The sequence below is a fragment of the Eupeodes corollae genome, chromosome 2 (assembly GCF_945859685.1).
Source record: "Eupeodes corollae chromosome 2, idEupCoro1.1, whole genome shotgun sequence".
Taxonomy (NCBI): Eukaryota; Metazoa; Arthropoda; class Insecta; order Diptera; family Syrphidae; genus Eupeodes; species Eupeodes corollae.
The window spans coordinates 98476402-98489681 of NC_079148.1; the positions used below are offsets into that span (position 1 = coordinate 98476402).

A 13280-nucleotide genomic window follows, 5' to 3' on the forward strand; every position below is an offset into this window, starting at 1 on the left:
AATAATGTGCAAAGTGTTGTTGGCACTTATCTGGCTTACGAAAAGTCTTTCAAGTCACAAGTAAGAGAAACATCAGAATATGACCGATAAACGTCAACGAAATGTATATGTCAAATTGTTACATCGACAAAAATAGTTTACCAAAAAGGAGTAACACAAATTAATACTTTGCGATTTATCAACTTAATTTCGTAAAAGGTACATCCACATTAAAGAGCTTAATAAAACAAGATATTTATACATTTTTATAAAGGTGCTTTGTACAAGAATAAATATCTTACAGATTGTTTGTTTTGTTTTGATTTGATTTTTTTCTGTGCGAAGATATTTTCAAAAGTTAAAGAAAAAGTTTAATGTCTAAAATGTATGTTTAGTTACTAATACTGGACCAGTTCTTAACGATAAGTTTAATTAATTATATTTTTAACTTAAAGAGCATCAATTGTTCTTTTCTGCTGCGAATAAAAAGTACTTGAATGGAATGTATGTTTGTTGTGTGTTTTTTTGTGTGTTCTGGCTGTGAGATCATCTTTGAGACGCTATATGCTCACCAGGTTTATTATAGTTTATGCTTCAAAATGCAAAGATCTATACAATATAAAGGTCCATAAATTTTGACTAGGATACGACACGAATTTTGAAGTTAAATAAATAGATAGGTTTTTGGACGTCTTACACTTCACTTTGCATACAATGCATTGAGGAATCTTGTGACATCTCATCCATAGAGGATTCTGTATAAAAGAAATAAGAATAAAAAAAAAACATATTTAATATATTGTAAATGTTTTAAATCGGAACTAAAATCATAAATAAAATACTCCCATCACAAAAATATATTTAAGTTTTTAAAAGCAATACAAAAGTAGGTCAAGAAATAATATGGACAAAGTCTGTCACAGTGAATAAGTTGATAAATGTCTTTGTAAGAAGCTATTTCTACATTAACTAATACATTTACAAGCGGTAAAATACTACAGCAGAAGTTTATTTTAACAATAAATAGTTTTCAAATAAAAGATTTCTTTTTGAATATACTTCTATTTGCGCAGCTTTCACTTTTGAAACTGTGGTTTTTTGACATTTAAGAAGTAAATTCTAGACTAAGGTTTTTCGATTTCTTGCTGATATTTACAATTCGTCATTCCACAATCTGCATAAGACCGTATTTTGCTTAAAGAATTATTCCTTAAGTCTTTAATATTTCCTTTAACAAAAACACTCAAGCTAGTTATTCTTAAACAACGTCGTATATTCGCTGGTTCTTTAGGTCCTTTATATGTGTCAAAATGATCCGGATTTTCATCTACAAATCATTTCCAGTGAAGACCATTTTTTATCAACCAGCATTTTTGCTTTTGAGGCTTGGAAAATCCAAGAATGGTTGTTAACACGTTTGCTACCGCCAATATAACTTTCGTTTTTTTCACCAAGGTACCAATAGTGTTTTTTGCATAAGTGTATATTTATTGTTTATAAATTGTTCTGTGATTTTCTTGTTCGTGTTTCGTCAATTTTCGATTGTTTTATGGGTGTGACTACCGGCGGCGGGTCACACGGTACCTGATGATACTGAAATGCATGAGGTGCCACGTGACTTGCCGGCAGTCACATTTTCTTACGTGTAACGAGTTGGATTTTGGGGCCTCCGGTTCGGATGAATATATTCCATCTGAGGGAAGTTCAAGTGATTCTAAATCTAAATGGACTTATGGTCACAGAAGAGGTATTTCGGCTAATTATTACAGAAACAAATGCCAATGCCAACCAATTTTTACGGAGCACCACTATAACTCGTACTTCTCGTGCAAAGGAATGGGTAGACACCAACGTCCAAGAGGCACAAAAATTCCTTGGAGTGATGATGTATATGGGCATTGTAAAATACCCATATATTTCTCACTATTAGATCACTGACAAGTTCTTCCAAAATTCCTTCGTACCACAAGTGATGTCGAGGAATAGATTCCACTTACTTATAAAGTTCATTAACTTTCAATTCAATAAATAGTGGAAACCGTTTGGGAAAAGAAAGTGGGCTTTTGGACTTCGTCAAAGCTAGAATCCCGAAAGAAATGTTGGCAGTAGATGAATCAATGGTCAATTGGCGCGATAGGCTGCAATTCCGGAAGTATAACCCAGGAAAAGCACAAAAGTATGGTATAAAGCTATAAGCTTTTTGATCCAGCCGGGTACACTTACATCAGTGCCATATGCAGGCAAAACTACCAAAAGCACATCGCATTCGACTGAAATTCTCACAGAAATTTTTGTACATCCATTTCCTAAGCTAAAAATCTCCTTTTTCGTCAAACGCATCTCATTGGAACTCTACGAGGAAATAGACAAGGCAATCCAAAAGATGTGACAACCGCCAAGCTCAGAAAAAATGAAGCAAACGTACTTGAAAATTTTGGATTTGTAGTTGCCAAATGGAAGGACAAGCGTGATGTTATCATGTTGACTACAAAACGTGGCTTGGAGGAAGTACTTACAGGAAAGCGGTCGATTCAAGGTGGGGAAATTCAAAAATTGCGTATGATTGTGGACTATAATCATGCCAAGCAAGGTATTGACATATCGGCTCAAATGGCTTGTTATTTTACACTTCTACGCAAAACTATTAGATGGTACCATAAAATAGCCTTTGGGTTTCTTTTATCAACATTTTTTCTAAACGCATTGGTTATGTATAAGGAGAATAAGAACTGCTCAATTTTGGAGTTTAGAAAAGTGATTTGCGAAGCTTTTTATAACCCTGTCTTGGAAGCACATGCATTCTTATCCAAAACTAAGCATGTTTTGAAGGAAACTGGTAGCAGGGATTCCAGAAATAGGAAATGTTGCTACCTATAGCAACATTAGTGAAAGTAAAGGCAGAAACGCTGCAGTCAAGAAGACCATTGTGTTATATCAGCAAATTTCTCGTGTCAAAACTGTTCAGTTAAATAAAGAGCTCCTAAGAGAACCGTTTGGCAATACGAGAAAGCCAACTGGGACGGTCTCAATAGGTACTTCAGTATCTTTAACTGGTCGCTATGCCTCCTCGATAGTGACGTTTAAGCCAGAGCTGAAATGATCACAAGTTTGATTCCATTTGAATGAGAACTTTTTTAACTAACAGGGTTAAAAGTATCAGACCCAAGGAAAACGCTTGGTTTGATGCGAGCTTTAAAGCGGTTATTAGGGCCAAAGAGGTAAGTTTCCGTTGATATAAAGCCAACTGTACTGAGGAAAGCCGGAAACCCATATTCGACGGACCAAATTTTTGCATGACCAAAAGTTACGGCAAAAAATTCTGCAATGTCCCAAAGGCAGTAAACATTTAATTTGTAAAAAACATTAAACATTCTTCCTCTTCATCGTTTCCTACGCTCGTTGTCAATGACACTCCTTTTGTTAGCTCTTTAGAGAAAGCTAATATCTTTGCTAGGCAGTTTGCCACCAATTCTACGCTGCCAGTGAGTGTTATGAGTTATGACACCTCCTGTATTTGATCGAGTTAGTGAGTCTATGGGACCAATCTTTTTCGCACTCGTAATTTGGCAAGAGTACTTAGAGATCTAAACACACATAAATCCGCTGTTCAGGATGGTATCCCCGCTATTGTTCTGAAGAGGTGTTCTTCATCACTGGCAAAACCACTGCGTAAGTTTTTTCATCTGTCCTACTCCTCAGGTCTCGTTCCGAGCGGATGGAAAACTGAATTTGTCCAGCCTATTCCCAAGAAAGGCGAATATTCCTCACTCTCTAACTACCGACCGATGGTACATACGTCCCTCCTTTCCAAGGTCATGGAAACGCTGATTAATTATCAGCTCAAGAAATATATCGAAGATCGAAAGCTTCTTAATGACCGACAATACGGCTTTCGTAGCAATAGGTAAACTGGTGATCTAATGGTTCATCTCACCGAACAGTGGAACAAATCTTTACATAGTTTTGGAGAAAGTAAGATTATTGCACTTGATATTTCAAAAGCATTTGATAGGGTTTGGCATCAGGCGTGATTTCGGCTTTCATGAATCTCTGCTTCGTTGGATTAGTAAATACATTCGGATCGTTCAATACAAGTGATAATGGATGGATTCAAGTCTGAAAACCATAAAATAAATACCCAAGGCTCTGTTTTATCTCCAATACTCTTTCTCGTTTTTATAAACGATCTCCTGTCTGCAGCATCTAATCCAATAAATTGTTTCGCTGACGATAGTACTCTTAGCTTTTCATATTCGGACTCACATCCGTCTTCTTCGGATGTGGAACTGCAACGACAAAATATGATAAGCTCATTAAATTCCGACCTAAACAGCATTGCTCAATGGGGATTAAAAAACTGCGTGGAATTTAATGCTTCGAAAACCCAATGCTGTCTTGTATCGTTAAAGCGAAATATACCCCCCTTGCCATTATCCATGGATGGCACTTGCATCAATGAGACTGAACACCTCGTTATTCTCGGTATGTGTGTCACCAACCGCAAGAAGTTTTTCTCCCCCTCTGATCTGGCTGTTATCTGCAAGACTTATATACGTCCAAAGCTTGAGTATAACTCCCATATCTGGGCTGGTGCTCCAGCAACTTACTTAAGCCTTTTGGACAGTATTGAACGTAGAGCATTTAGATTGATAGGTGATATTAACATCATAAAATCATTTACGTCGCTTGAACATCGTCGAAATGCTTCTTGTCTCACCCTCTTTTACAATTATTTGAATGGTTTATGCTCTAGAGAAATAGCCAGTTTTATTCCTCCCCTTAAACAGTTCAACCGTAATACTCGCGCTTCTAGGAATGCTCGTCAACATACCCTTGAGCCCAACTTCGGTCGTACTGTTAAGTACAAAGATTAGTTCTTTAGCCGTACTAGTCGAATGTGGAATGCCTTACCACACTCGGTCTTTCCTAGTCATTGCAATATTTAGGAATTCAAAACCAATGTGCACCGACACCTCCTTTTAAACCCTCTTTCCTCTTACTAGTGCTCACACTGCGCCCTTGCATAATAAGGGTAGTAATATCCCCATTGAGTGTGTGATTATAAAAAAAAGACAAAATTGAATTCTAGTTTATTTTTTTATATTATTAAATTTTCTTCTATTTTGTTTTCAATAAAATCAACAACCAACAAAATGGATACATTTTGGCAAAACTGCCTTGATTTTTTTTTGTGATGATAATATGGCTTTTATCTCAGTGCCGATGAAGAAAAGTTGATATTTTAATAACAGGCCACGCCGAAAAAAATCATACAAAAAAGTATAACTTGTGCCCGCCGGCCGGGAACATGGCCTCTCAGGGAGTAAAAGTTGTGCCCGCCTTCGGGTCATACGGCAGTTAACGTGTAAAAAATACCTCTCAATTCTCAACATTTGACTATTTCGTGCAATGTCATCGGGCCTTACTTATCCAAAATAACGTCTGGTGCAACTGTTACAGTGAATGGATTGCGCTGCTGAGATATGATAAATGGCGTTAAAAAAAGTTTCCTGAAAGTATTATGTCTTTGTTGGGTAATAATTGATTTTAAACCTGTAGACTTTTTTCTTAAGAACCCCTTGACATTGACTTAATCAATATGCTCAACAACCAGCTTAACACATAAAAGGTGGAATTGGGGAAGCAATTGAGAACATGCTGCAGCAAATATTTTGTATTATTCATAGCATAGCTTCCTCTCTACAATGAAGCTAAAATTCATTGACTTCTCACTTCATTGAAGTACTAGTTATGAATATCAAAATGAAATCTCTTATTGAAATACCCTATACCAACAGCATTAATAGTATTGGTTTTGACTTTAAATAGTACACTTTAGCAGTTGTTATTGGGGGAGTAGTCGAATGACAGGATAATTAAAAGCAAAGGTTAATAGAAACAGAAAATAAATGTTTAAAAAGTGTTTTGCTTCAGATTTATAATTAATATATAGGAATATAAGAAAAACTTACTTACCGTGGGCGGGGTAGAGCGAAGACTTGTTCGCATTTAACTGCATCGGATTCTGACCATTGTTCTGAAACGAATACGTAAGCTGTAGATTGATATGTCGAGCAAATGAATTTCCCTCAGGCTCACGCACTAAAAAAATATACATTATAATTAATACAAGCGTGTGACCATAATTTTTAACTTGTTTTTTTTTTTTTAATGAGGGTGTGTATTTTCTTGAAACTTTAAACTTTTTTTAAATAGTTTTTATTTAAAAATACATATCTTAAAATTAGTATTTATAACTACTTACTTTTATTCTTACCAGCATGAATATGTTTTTTCTGCCTTGCTCTGGAATTTTGAAACCAAACTTGTGTTACCCGTTTACTTAGGCCCGTCACTGAAGCTATCCGTTCTAGGTCTTGACCATCGGGATTGCTGTCAATTTGAAAATTAGCTTGTAGAACTTGTAATTGTTCTTCGGTAAATGTTGTTCGAACTCGTTTCGTTTTACTTTTATGATAACCATCACCATCGCAGCCATCTGAAGAAAAAACAAGATGAATGTTTAGAGTTAGTATATAAGCTTTATATTAAATTACTAATAATTGTGTTAAAGTGTGTCTAAGCAAGTGATTTACAGTGTTTGTTAAAAAACTAAACGCATTACACTTTGCACAAATATAAACGAGTATAAGCTCCAAAGCAAAAACTTACCATCACTAGACGTTGTTCCACCCTCCACTGTTTCGAGGTAATGAGCTTTGCATAACACTCGATCTTCCATCAAGGCAAACTGCTCCCCAGTCGAAAGCTGTCGCCCGCATGAATCACACGCGAAACATGCCAAATGAAATACCAAATCCCTTGCACGACGCACCCAGTCTGATGCTGAAATTCCTCGACAACATTTTGAACATTTTGCTCCAAAATTTCTAAAAAAAGTAAAAAAACAAAAGCAGAAAACAAGAATTAGTTAAACTCTTCAAAAAATAAAGTTACCTTAAATTTCAATGATTCTACTGGACTGATTTTTAATAGATCAAATATAAATACACAAACAAAAACAATAAATTATCTCAATCGACTTTATTGTTGTTTTTATTACTGCGGCGGCGGGGCGGGCAGTTTATACAACTTGGAGCTAAGAACTTACTTAGATGTCACTTCAACACGAACTCATTAAGTTACCCAAATCCGTATAAACAGAGAACATCTCTAGCACTCAAAACTCAAAACTCAAAAAGATATATATAAGTTCTGTGGTGAATGAGTTTCAATTTCTCGGTCTTAGGAGGCACTTAAGAAAAACAACACAACAACAGCCTTAAACACCAACAACAAGAACAATAAACTCCTGAGTACCGTCATTTCCGATCAATGTGACACTAAAAACAAAAATTATAGCATCGTAAAAACAAAATCCCAAAAACAAATATTATTCCTTCGATTTCGATGGTTTTGGATTTTTGATGATATTTTGTCCCTAACCACTATCCAGCTCCAGTTCCAGATCCAGCAACAGCCTAGCATCATCTTAGTGTCCCTCTTCAGGTTAAGAATTGAGAATGCAACTTATTTGTTATTGAACTGAAGCAAAAGAAAAAAAGGTTCTCAACCAGTCAAGCAGCTATAGTAGGAATAGCTGAGCTGGTCGCATCGGCGGAGCGGAGGAGCCTACGTGCCAGGTGAAGTACAAGTGCATATTTATATAAGTATGTGTTTTAAACCATAACACCAGGTGTCATAGATCCATTGAAGAAAAAAAGCTGGAAGGGTTTAATGCATAACGACAACACTTCTTCTTTATGACGAGCATAAACAGTTAATATGGAGGATATCTGTTGAGATTGTCCCACCTTTTTTCCAGCGTTTTTATAGAGTTTTAAATTGAGAACACAAAAAAATGGTATTGAAATAAATGACACGTCTTAATTGCAAGATCTAACAAAACCTGCTTTTGATTTGAATATAAAAATAATAAAAATTGATTACTTAAGCGAGCAGGAGAAAATGCAATCTTTCGATTATTAGTGCCTATCGAATCAGGTTTTCAATAGAGAAATAATTATCGTTAAATGTTTTCAGAGTTTAATCTACTAGAAACAAGTGAAGTTAGAAAAAGAACTATTATAAGAAGTTCAAGTAGGAGTATCTTACATCACCTTAAAGTTCATGCAAAAGTCGTCAAATGTCAGCTAAACGTTGTTTACTTAATTTATTTAAGAAATCATAATAAATAAGTCTTTAATTGGGGGTTTTCATTGATTAATTCGATTTGTTTAGAGAAAAATCTTTTTTATTGAGTTCTTTGTGGGTATAACTTAAAGTAGTTGGAGTAGATTTTAATTTTTTTATTCAAGTTTGTTCAAACTTAAATATAATTAATCGATGATTTTATTTCATAATGTTTCCATGTTTCAATTTGAATTATTATTTGAAGAAATATTTCGAACACAATATCCAAGATCAAACCATCAAAATTATAAACCAATTCATCATTTGTCTGTCAGATATTTGTCAAAAAACAATTTTTTTTAGAATTGCTTAAAGAAATTCTTGGAAAATTAAGGCAAGTGTGATTTTCAAAAATAAATCAGTTTATTTTGCCAAAAAGAAAGGACAAATTTAGAAAACCAAGTTTTAAATAACAAACTAAATAATAAACTAAAAAAATTGATACCTTTTACTTACGTAAAATAAAATGTTAAATAGATTTTTCTTAAGATCTTATTTTTGCGATTACTTGATTTATTCTTGCTGATTGTGTTTTCAACTTATAAGACTTGAACTAAATTTGACAAATTGAAAAAATTTGGAAACTTCTTTACTTTTTTTACACTTTCAGAAAGTAGTTACCTTATAGCAACCGTCAAACTACGATCAGATGCTCATCATTTTCAGATCTATTTTAGCCTATTTGAATGAAAGCTACAGTTATTTCATTTCGGATTTAATATGGGTAAAATTTCAATCATATAAATTTTAAACCTGACAATTTTATTAAATAATTTCTTCAAAGTTCAAAAATTATTGACTTTGGCTTTTTACTTTTTGTTAAATGACAAATTTAAAAAAAATGTTGTATATTGCTACTTAGCGCATATAGATTACAAAATTAATAGCAATCATGTACTCAAAAATAGTTCGTCATGAACCGTCCGTCAGTCATAATTCTACTTTAATAAGTTTTATTTTTTTTTCGCGAATAAAATAAACGAATTAGGTGGCGCACGATTCCGTTTAACGGGTACTTTGCGAAAGCACTTTTTATGGCAAGAATTACTCTTGGAGAATTTGGTTATTCCTCGCAAGAGGCAGTACCCGTGACAAAAACTTATAATTTCACAGGTAGGGTTTGAACCCAAAACCTCTAGTGCGTGTTTTGTTTTACTGTCAAACATCAACAGTTTGGTCTATAATTTAACCATGAATCGTCTTACAAACGAACAACGCTTGCAAATTATTGAATTTTGTTATCAAAATGCGTGCTCTATTAAGAAAGTTCATTACCGAAAAATTGTGTTCAGCGGCGAAGCTCATTTTTGTCTCGATGGGTACGTAAATAAGTAGAATTGCCGATTTTGGAGTGAATATTGCAAGACCTACCAATGCATCCAGAAAAAGTCACCGTTTGGTGCGGTTTAGCTTATTGGACCGTACTTCTAAAAAGACGTAACTGTGAATGGTGAGCACTACCGTGAGATGATATCCAACTTTTGTTTGCCCAAAATGCAAGAGCTTGACATGACATGTGGTTTCAACAAGACGGTACCACATTCCACACAGCACGCGCACCAATGGACATATTGAAAGGCAAATTCGGTGAACATTTTATTTCAAGTAGATCGTGCGATTTACCGCCTTTAGACTACTTTTTATGGGGCTATATGTAAAAGCTTATGTCTAATCAGACAAGCCCGCTTCAATTGACGCAACATTGAAGCACTTATTCGTGAGATACCAGCCGAAATGTTTAAAAGAGGGTCTCAAAATTAGACTAAGCGGATGGACTATTTGAGGTGCAGTCTAGGTCAACATTTGCATGAAATAATCTTCAAACATTAAATTATATGGACCGTGGGTGATTTAAAAAATCACCCTTTATAAGGGTTTCAAAATGAAATTAACCAGCATTTTTTACAGAAATGTATATTTGATTGTGATAATAAAAGAAAACGATATAAGCCAAATCATAAAGTGTTAAATCAAAAGATCTCAGCTGCCTCTTAGCGAGGTGTCAAATTCCAAAAGATGACGGATATATATATCTATATGATATGATATCTGCAGAAAAAGTGAGCTTTTCTCATTTACAAGAGGATAAATAAGACCCTCAAAAATTCAATAATTTGGTATTTTAAACATTCTTGCAAACATCAGTCCAAAATTAGAATATTAAAGATGTTAAAAGAAGAACACCCAACAAATTAACCAGAATAACATCGCTGGTGTCTTCTGGTATTGTATTTGAAAATGAAATAGATCACTGGTAGAATTATAGAACTAGAACTATTCATATTTTAATATGAACATGTCGGCCTGTTCTTATTGAATGAATGGAAAAATGAAAATCGAACAAAAACACCGGTCCTTTAAATCACATTAACAAATTTTACAAAGTTTTGCACTTCAAATTAACTAGAAAATTATCTAAGTATTCAAAATCGTGTACCTATAATTTTTTTTATAATGTAAGTTCCTTGGATTCATGTGATGTAACATCAATTTTTCAATTTAAATTTAATTCAATTTTGGATTTTGCTTGTTTTATTGGGTAATCAAATTGTCTTACCGATAAATTTTTGGAGTCATAAATCCGTTTTATTTTTAAGAAGAGAATACTGGAAACAAAAGTTTAACTCATATTTTTAAGAATTCACCACGAATTGGATATTGTATTAGGATTTTTTGTTTTTTTTTTAAATATGCTAAATATGTTAAATCCGTATATAACAAAATTAACACTGTTTAAATCCTCCTTTTTTCTATTTTTCAAAATTTGCTTGAGGCAAATTGGTAAAAAAAATGATCTTGAAGTTAAAAATTGCATAATTTCTAACGAAATATTCGATAATTCGTTGCATCAAAATGTGTTCTAAGTGTTTTATGTTTAATTTGGTACCTTGCTTACTCAAGATCAACTCATTAGCATACCCCCAGAAAATAATAAGGGGTCAAATGTGGTTGTTCTGCACGATAATTTCGAGGTCATCGTTTTATTGCATTGATCATTCTGTGATTTTTTGGATGCAAAAATATTTAATTTGATACAAATAATCACTGAAATATTAAACACAAATAATAAAAATGTTTTGCTACAAAAAATGAAGATGTTTGGGGGTTACTTTGCTAAGATGACTTCAACATAAAGAAGAAAAAACATATCACACAAAATCAAAATTGTCACAACCAAATCATGTCTAATAAAATTCAAAATATGCAACTAAATCCTTTTCAATAGTTAAATGTTGTCAAATTGACTAAATTGATACTAATTACTTCGAAGATAATGCTCAGTCTTATAGAATATATTAATATGTAGTAACTATTCCATATATATAAAAACACCTGTTCTAAAATTTGAGCTTGGGACAGGTCCTTACTTATCTCTTATCCATATGACTCACTATTTTCATCATATAAAATTATTTTTGATAATTTGTCTTTACTTTTCTATGCATCAACATATATACATTTCGAAACAGTGATAAGTCATGAGTTAAAAAAACTGTTCACTTCAAAGAGTTCATTGCATTTTGATTTCCTTTCCACTTATAATAAAAGAATAATAAAACTCATCCAAAATCTCACCTATTCCAACCTTAAAAAATACTCGAAATAAATAACTATGGGAAAATGATCAAAATCCAGTGATAATTTTTAATCCTGACAAATACAATTATTCTCACTCTCAATGACTCCACGTTCTCTATTATACAATATTTCTTGTTGGCAGTAACTATTTTGTCAATTACCATTCCCACGCAAATTATAGAATGTAACTTCCTTCCATTAACCACACATGATTAAATCGCAACACTATAGACATCCGATACAAAAAGAATTATTCTCATACCTTTGTACATTTGTAGATACTCGTATCTTTTCTTTTAAAAAAAGGACATGAAATCATTGAAATGTTGTGAATAAACATTATTTACACTTGAATTCTCCCCCGCGCACAACATACACGCGATCTGCTACCACAGGCTACCACGCACGTGGCAGTAATCCCTAATTATTTCCCACTCAGCAGGGGCATCATCATCACAATGGATGGAACTTACAAATCAAGAAAATCCTTGAAATTATTTAGTGATCAAGATAATTGCGAAAGAATTGAATTAACATTTGTTGAAAGGACACAACATAATAAAAATGTATAGAAGAGGACCGTGGAGGCAGTGGTGTGGTAAGTTAGTTGTGTTGAGTATAACGCTGATGTATAACACGGATTGCTCGTGATGCTGATGTCATTATCTTAAAATGTATCTGATGTGTTTCTTTCATTCATACACTTTATAGATAGATAAAAGTACATAATGTATATACTCACTTTCCATAGTCTGTTTTGCAATACACTTGTCGTTCGCGGATGAAACAAGATTGCTGTCGATCCAGAGGCGATAGGCACACACAACATCGTAAACAGGACCCATGCCAGGAGCATCCGCCAACCTCAAGAAAGTATCTATCCGAGATTGGCTCTCCACACGCTGCGCACGACCGCAGCTCAGTCTGTGAAAAAAGAAAAAATCAAAGAAAATTTATTAGCATAAGAAAAATGTGTTATTAAATTGAGCGAGAAGTTATAAAGATTCATAAAATATCGCTCTATGGTAGTATTTCTCTTATATAGGGATAAACTATTAGATATCTAAGTTTCCCATCGGTGCAGAAGCTGACACTAGATAAGTCTTAGGTTTTATGCTTTTTTAGGTAAAATTGACATTTATAACTACTCAAAAGGATATAAAAATAGAAAGTTTTGGTAAACACAATAAAATATGTTTGTTTTAATTATCAAGCAAATTCTCCTAACGTGCAAATTTACTTTATAATCAATTTTAAGCATCTCCTGTTGGTGTACCATAAGGTAGGGCCTTAGGTCCTCTATTATTTCTGTTAACTTTATTCATTCATAAAACGGATTTATTGCTGCAGCTGATTTGACATTTATCAAACTCAGCTGCCACTTGAAATATCATAATATTAGTTGAATGTTTTTGTCATTTATTAAAGTTAATCACTTAAGAATATACAAAATTAATAAAACTTAACAGGTAATTCAAATTTTTGATTACGATTCAAAATATTCGATTTTTTTTGACTACGAAAGTACA

The 13280-nt window shown here is 33.6% G+C and overlaps 1 protein-coding gene across 2 annotated transcripts in view; it reads right to left on the reverse strand.

The window, feature by feature from the left end:
- Positions 1-210: 210 nt before the first annotated feature.
- Positions 211-13280, reverse strand: part of LOC129948413 (LIM/homeobox protein Awh) — a 76914-nt gene continuing 63844 nt past the window's right edge. The window contains exons 2-6 of one of the 2 annotated variants that reach the window (XM_056059418.1): positions 12494-12675; positions 6652-6869; positions 6257-6478; positions 5956-6081; positions 211-734 (exon numbers count right to left, since the gene is read on the reverse strand). In XM_056059418.1, coding sequence (XP_055915393.1) covers positions 673-734; positions 5956-6081; positions 6257-6478; positions 6652-6869; positions 12494-12675 — 810 coding nt within the window. In that variant the 3' untranslated portion in view covers positions 211-672. Of the gene's footprint in view, positions 735-5955; positions 6082-6244; positions 6479-6651; positions 6870-12493; positions 12676-13280 lie in introns of both variants that reach the window. The other variant, XM_056059417.1, reaches the window with a different exon arrangement.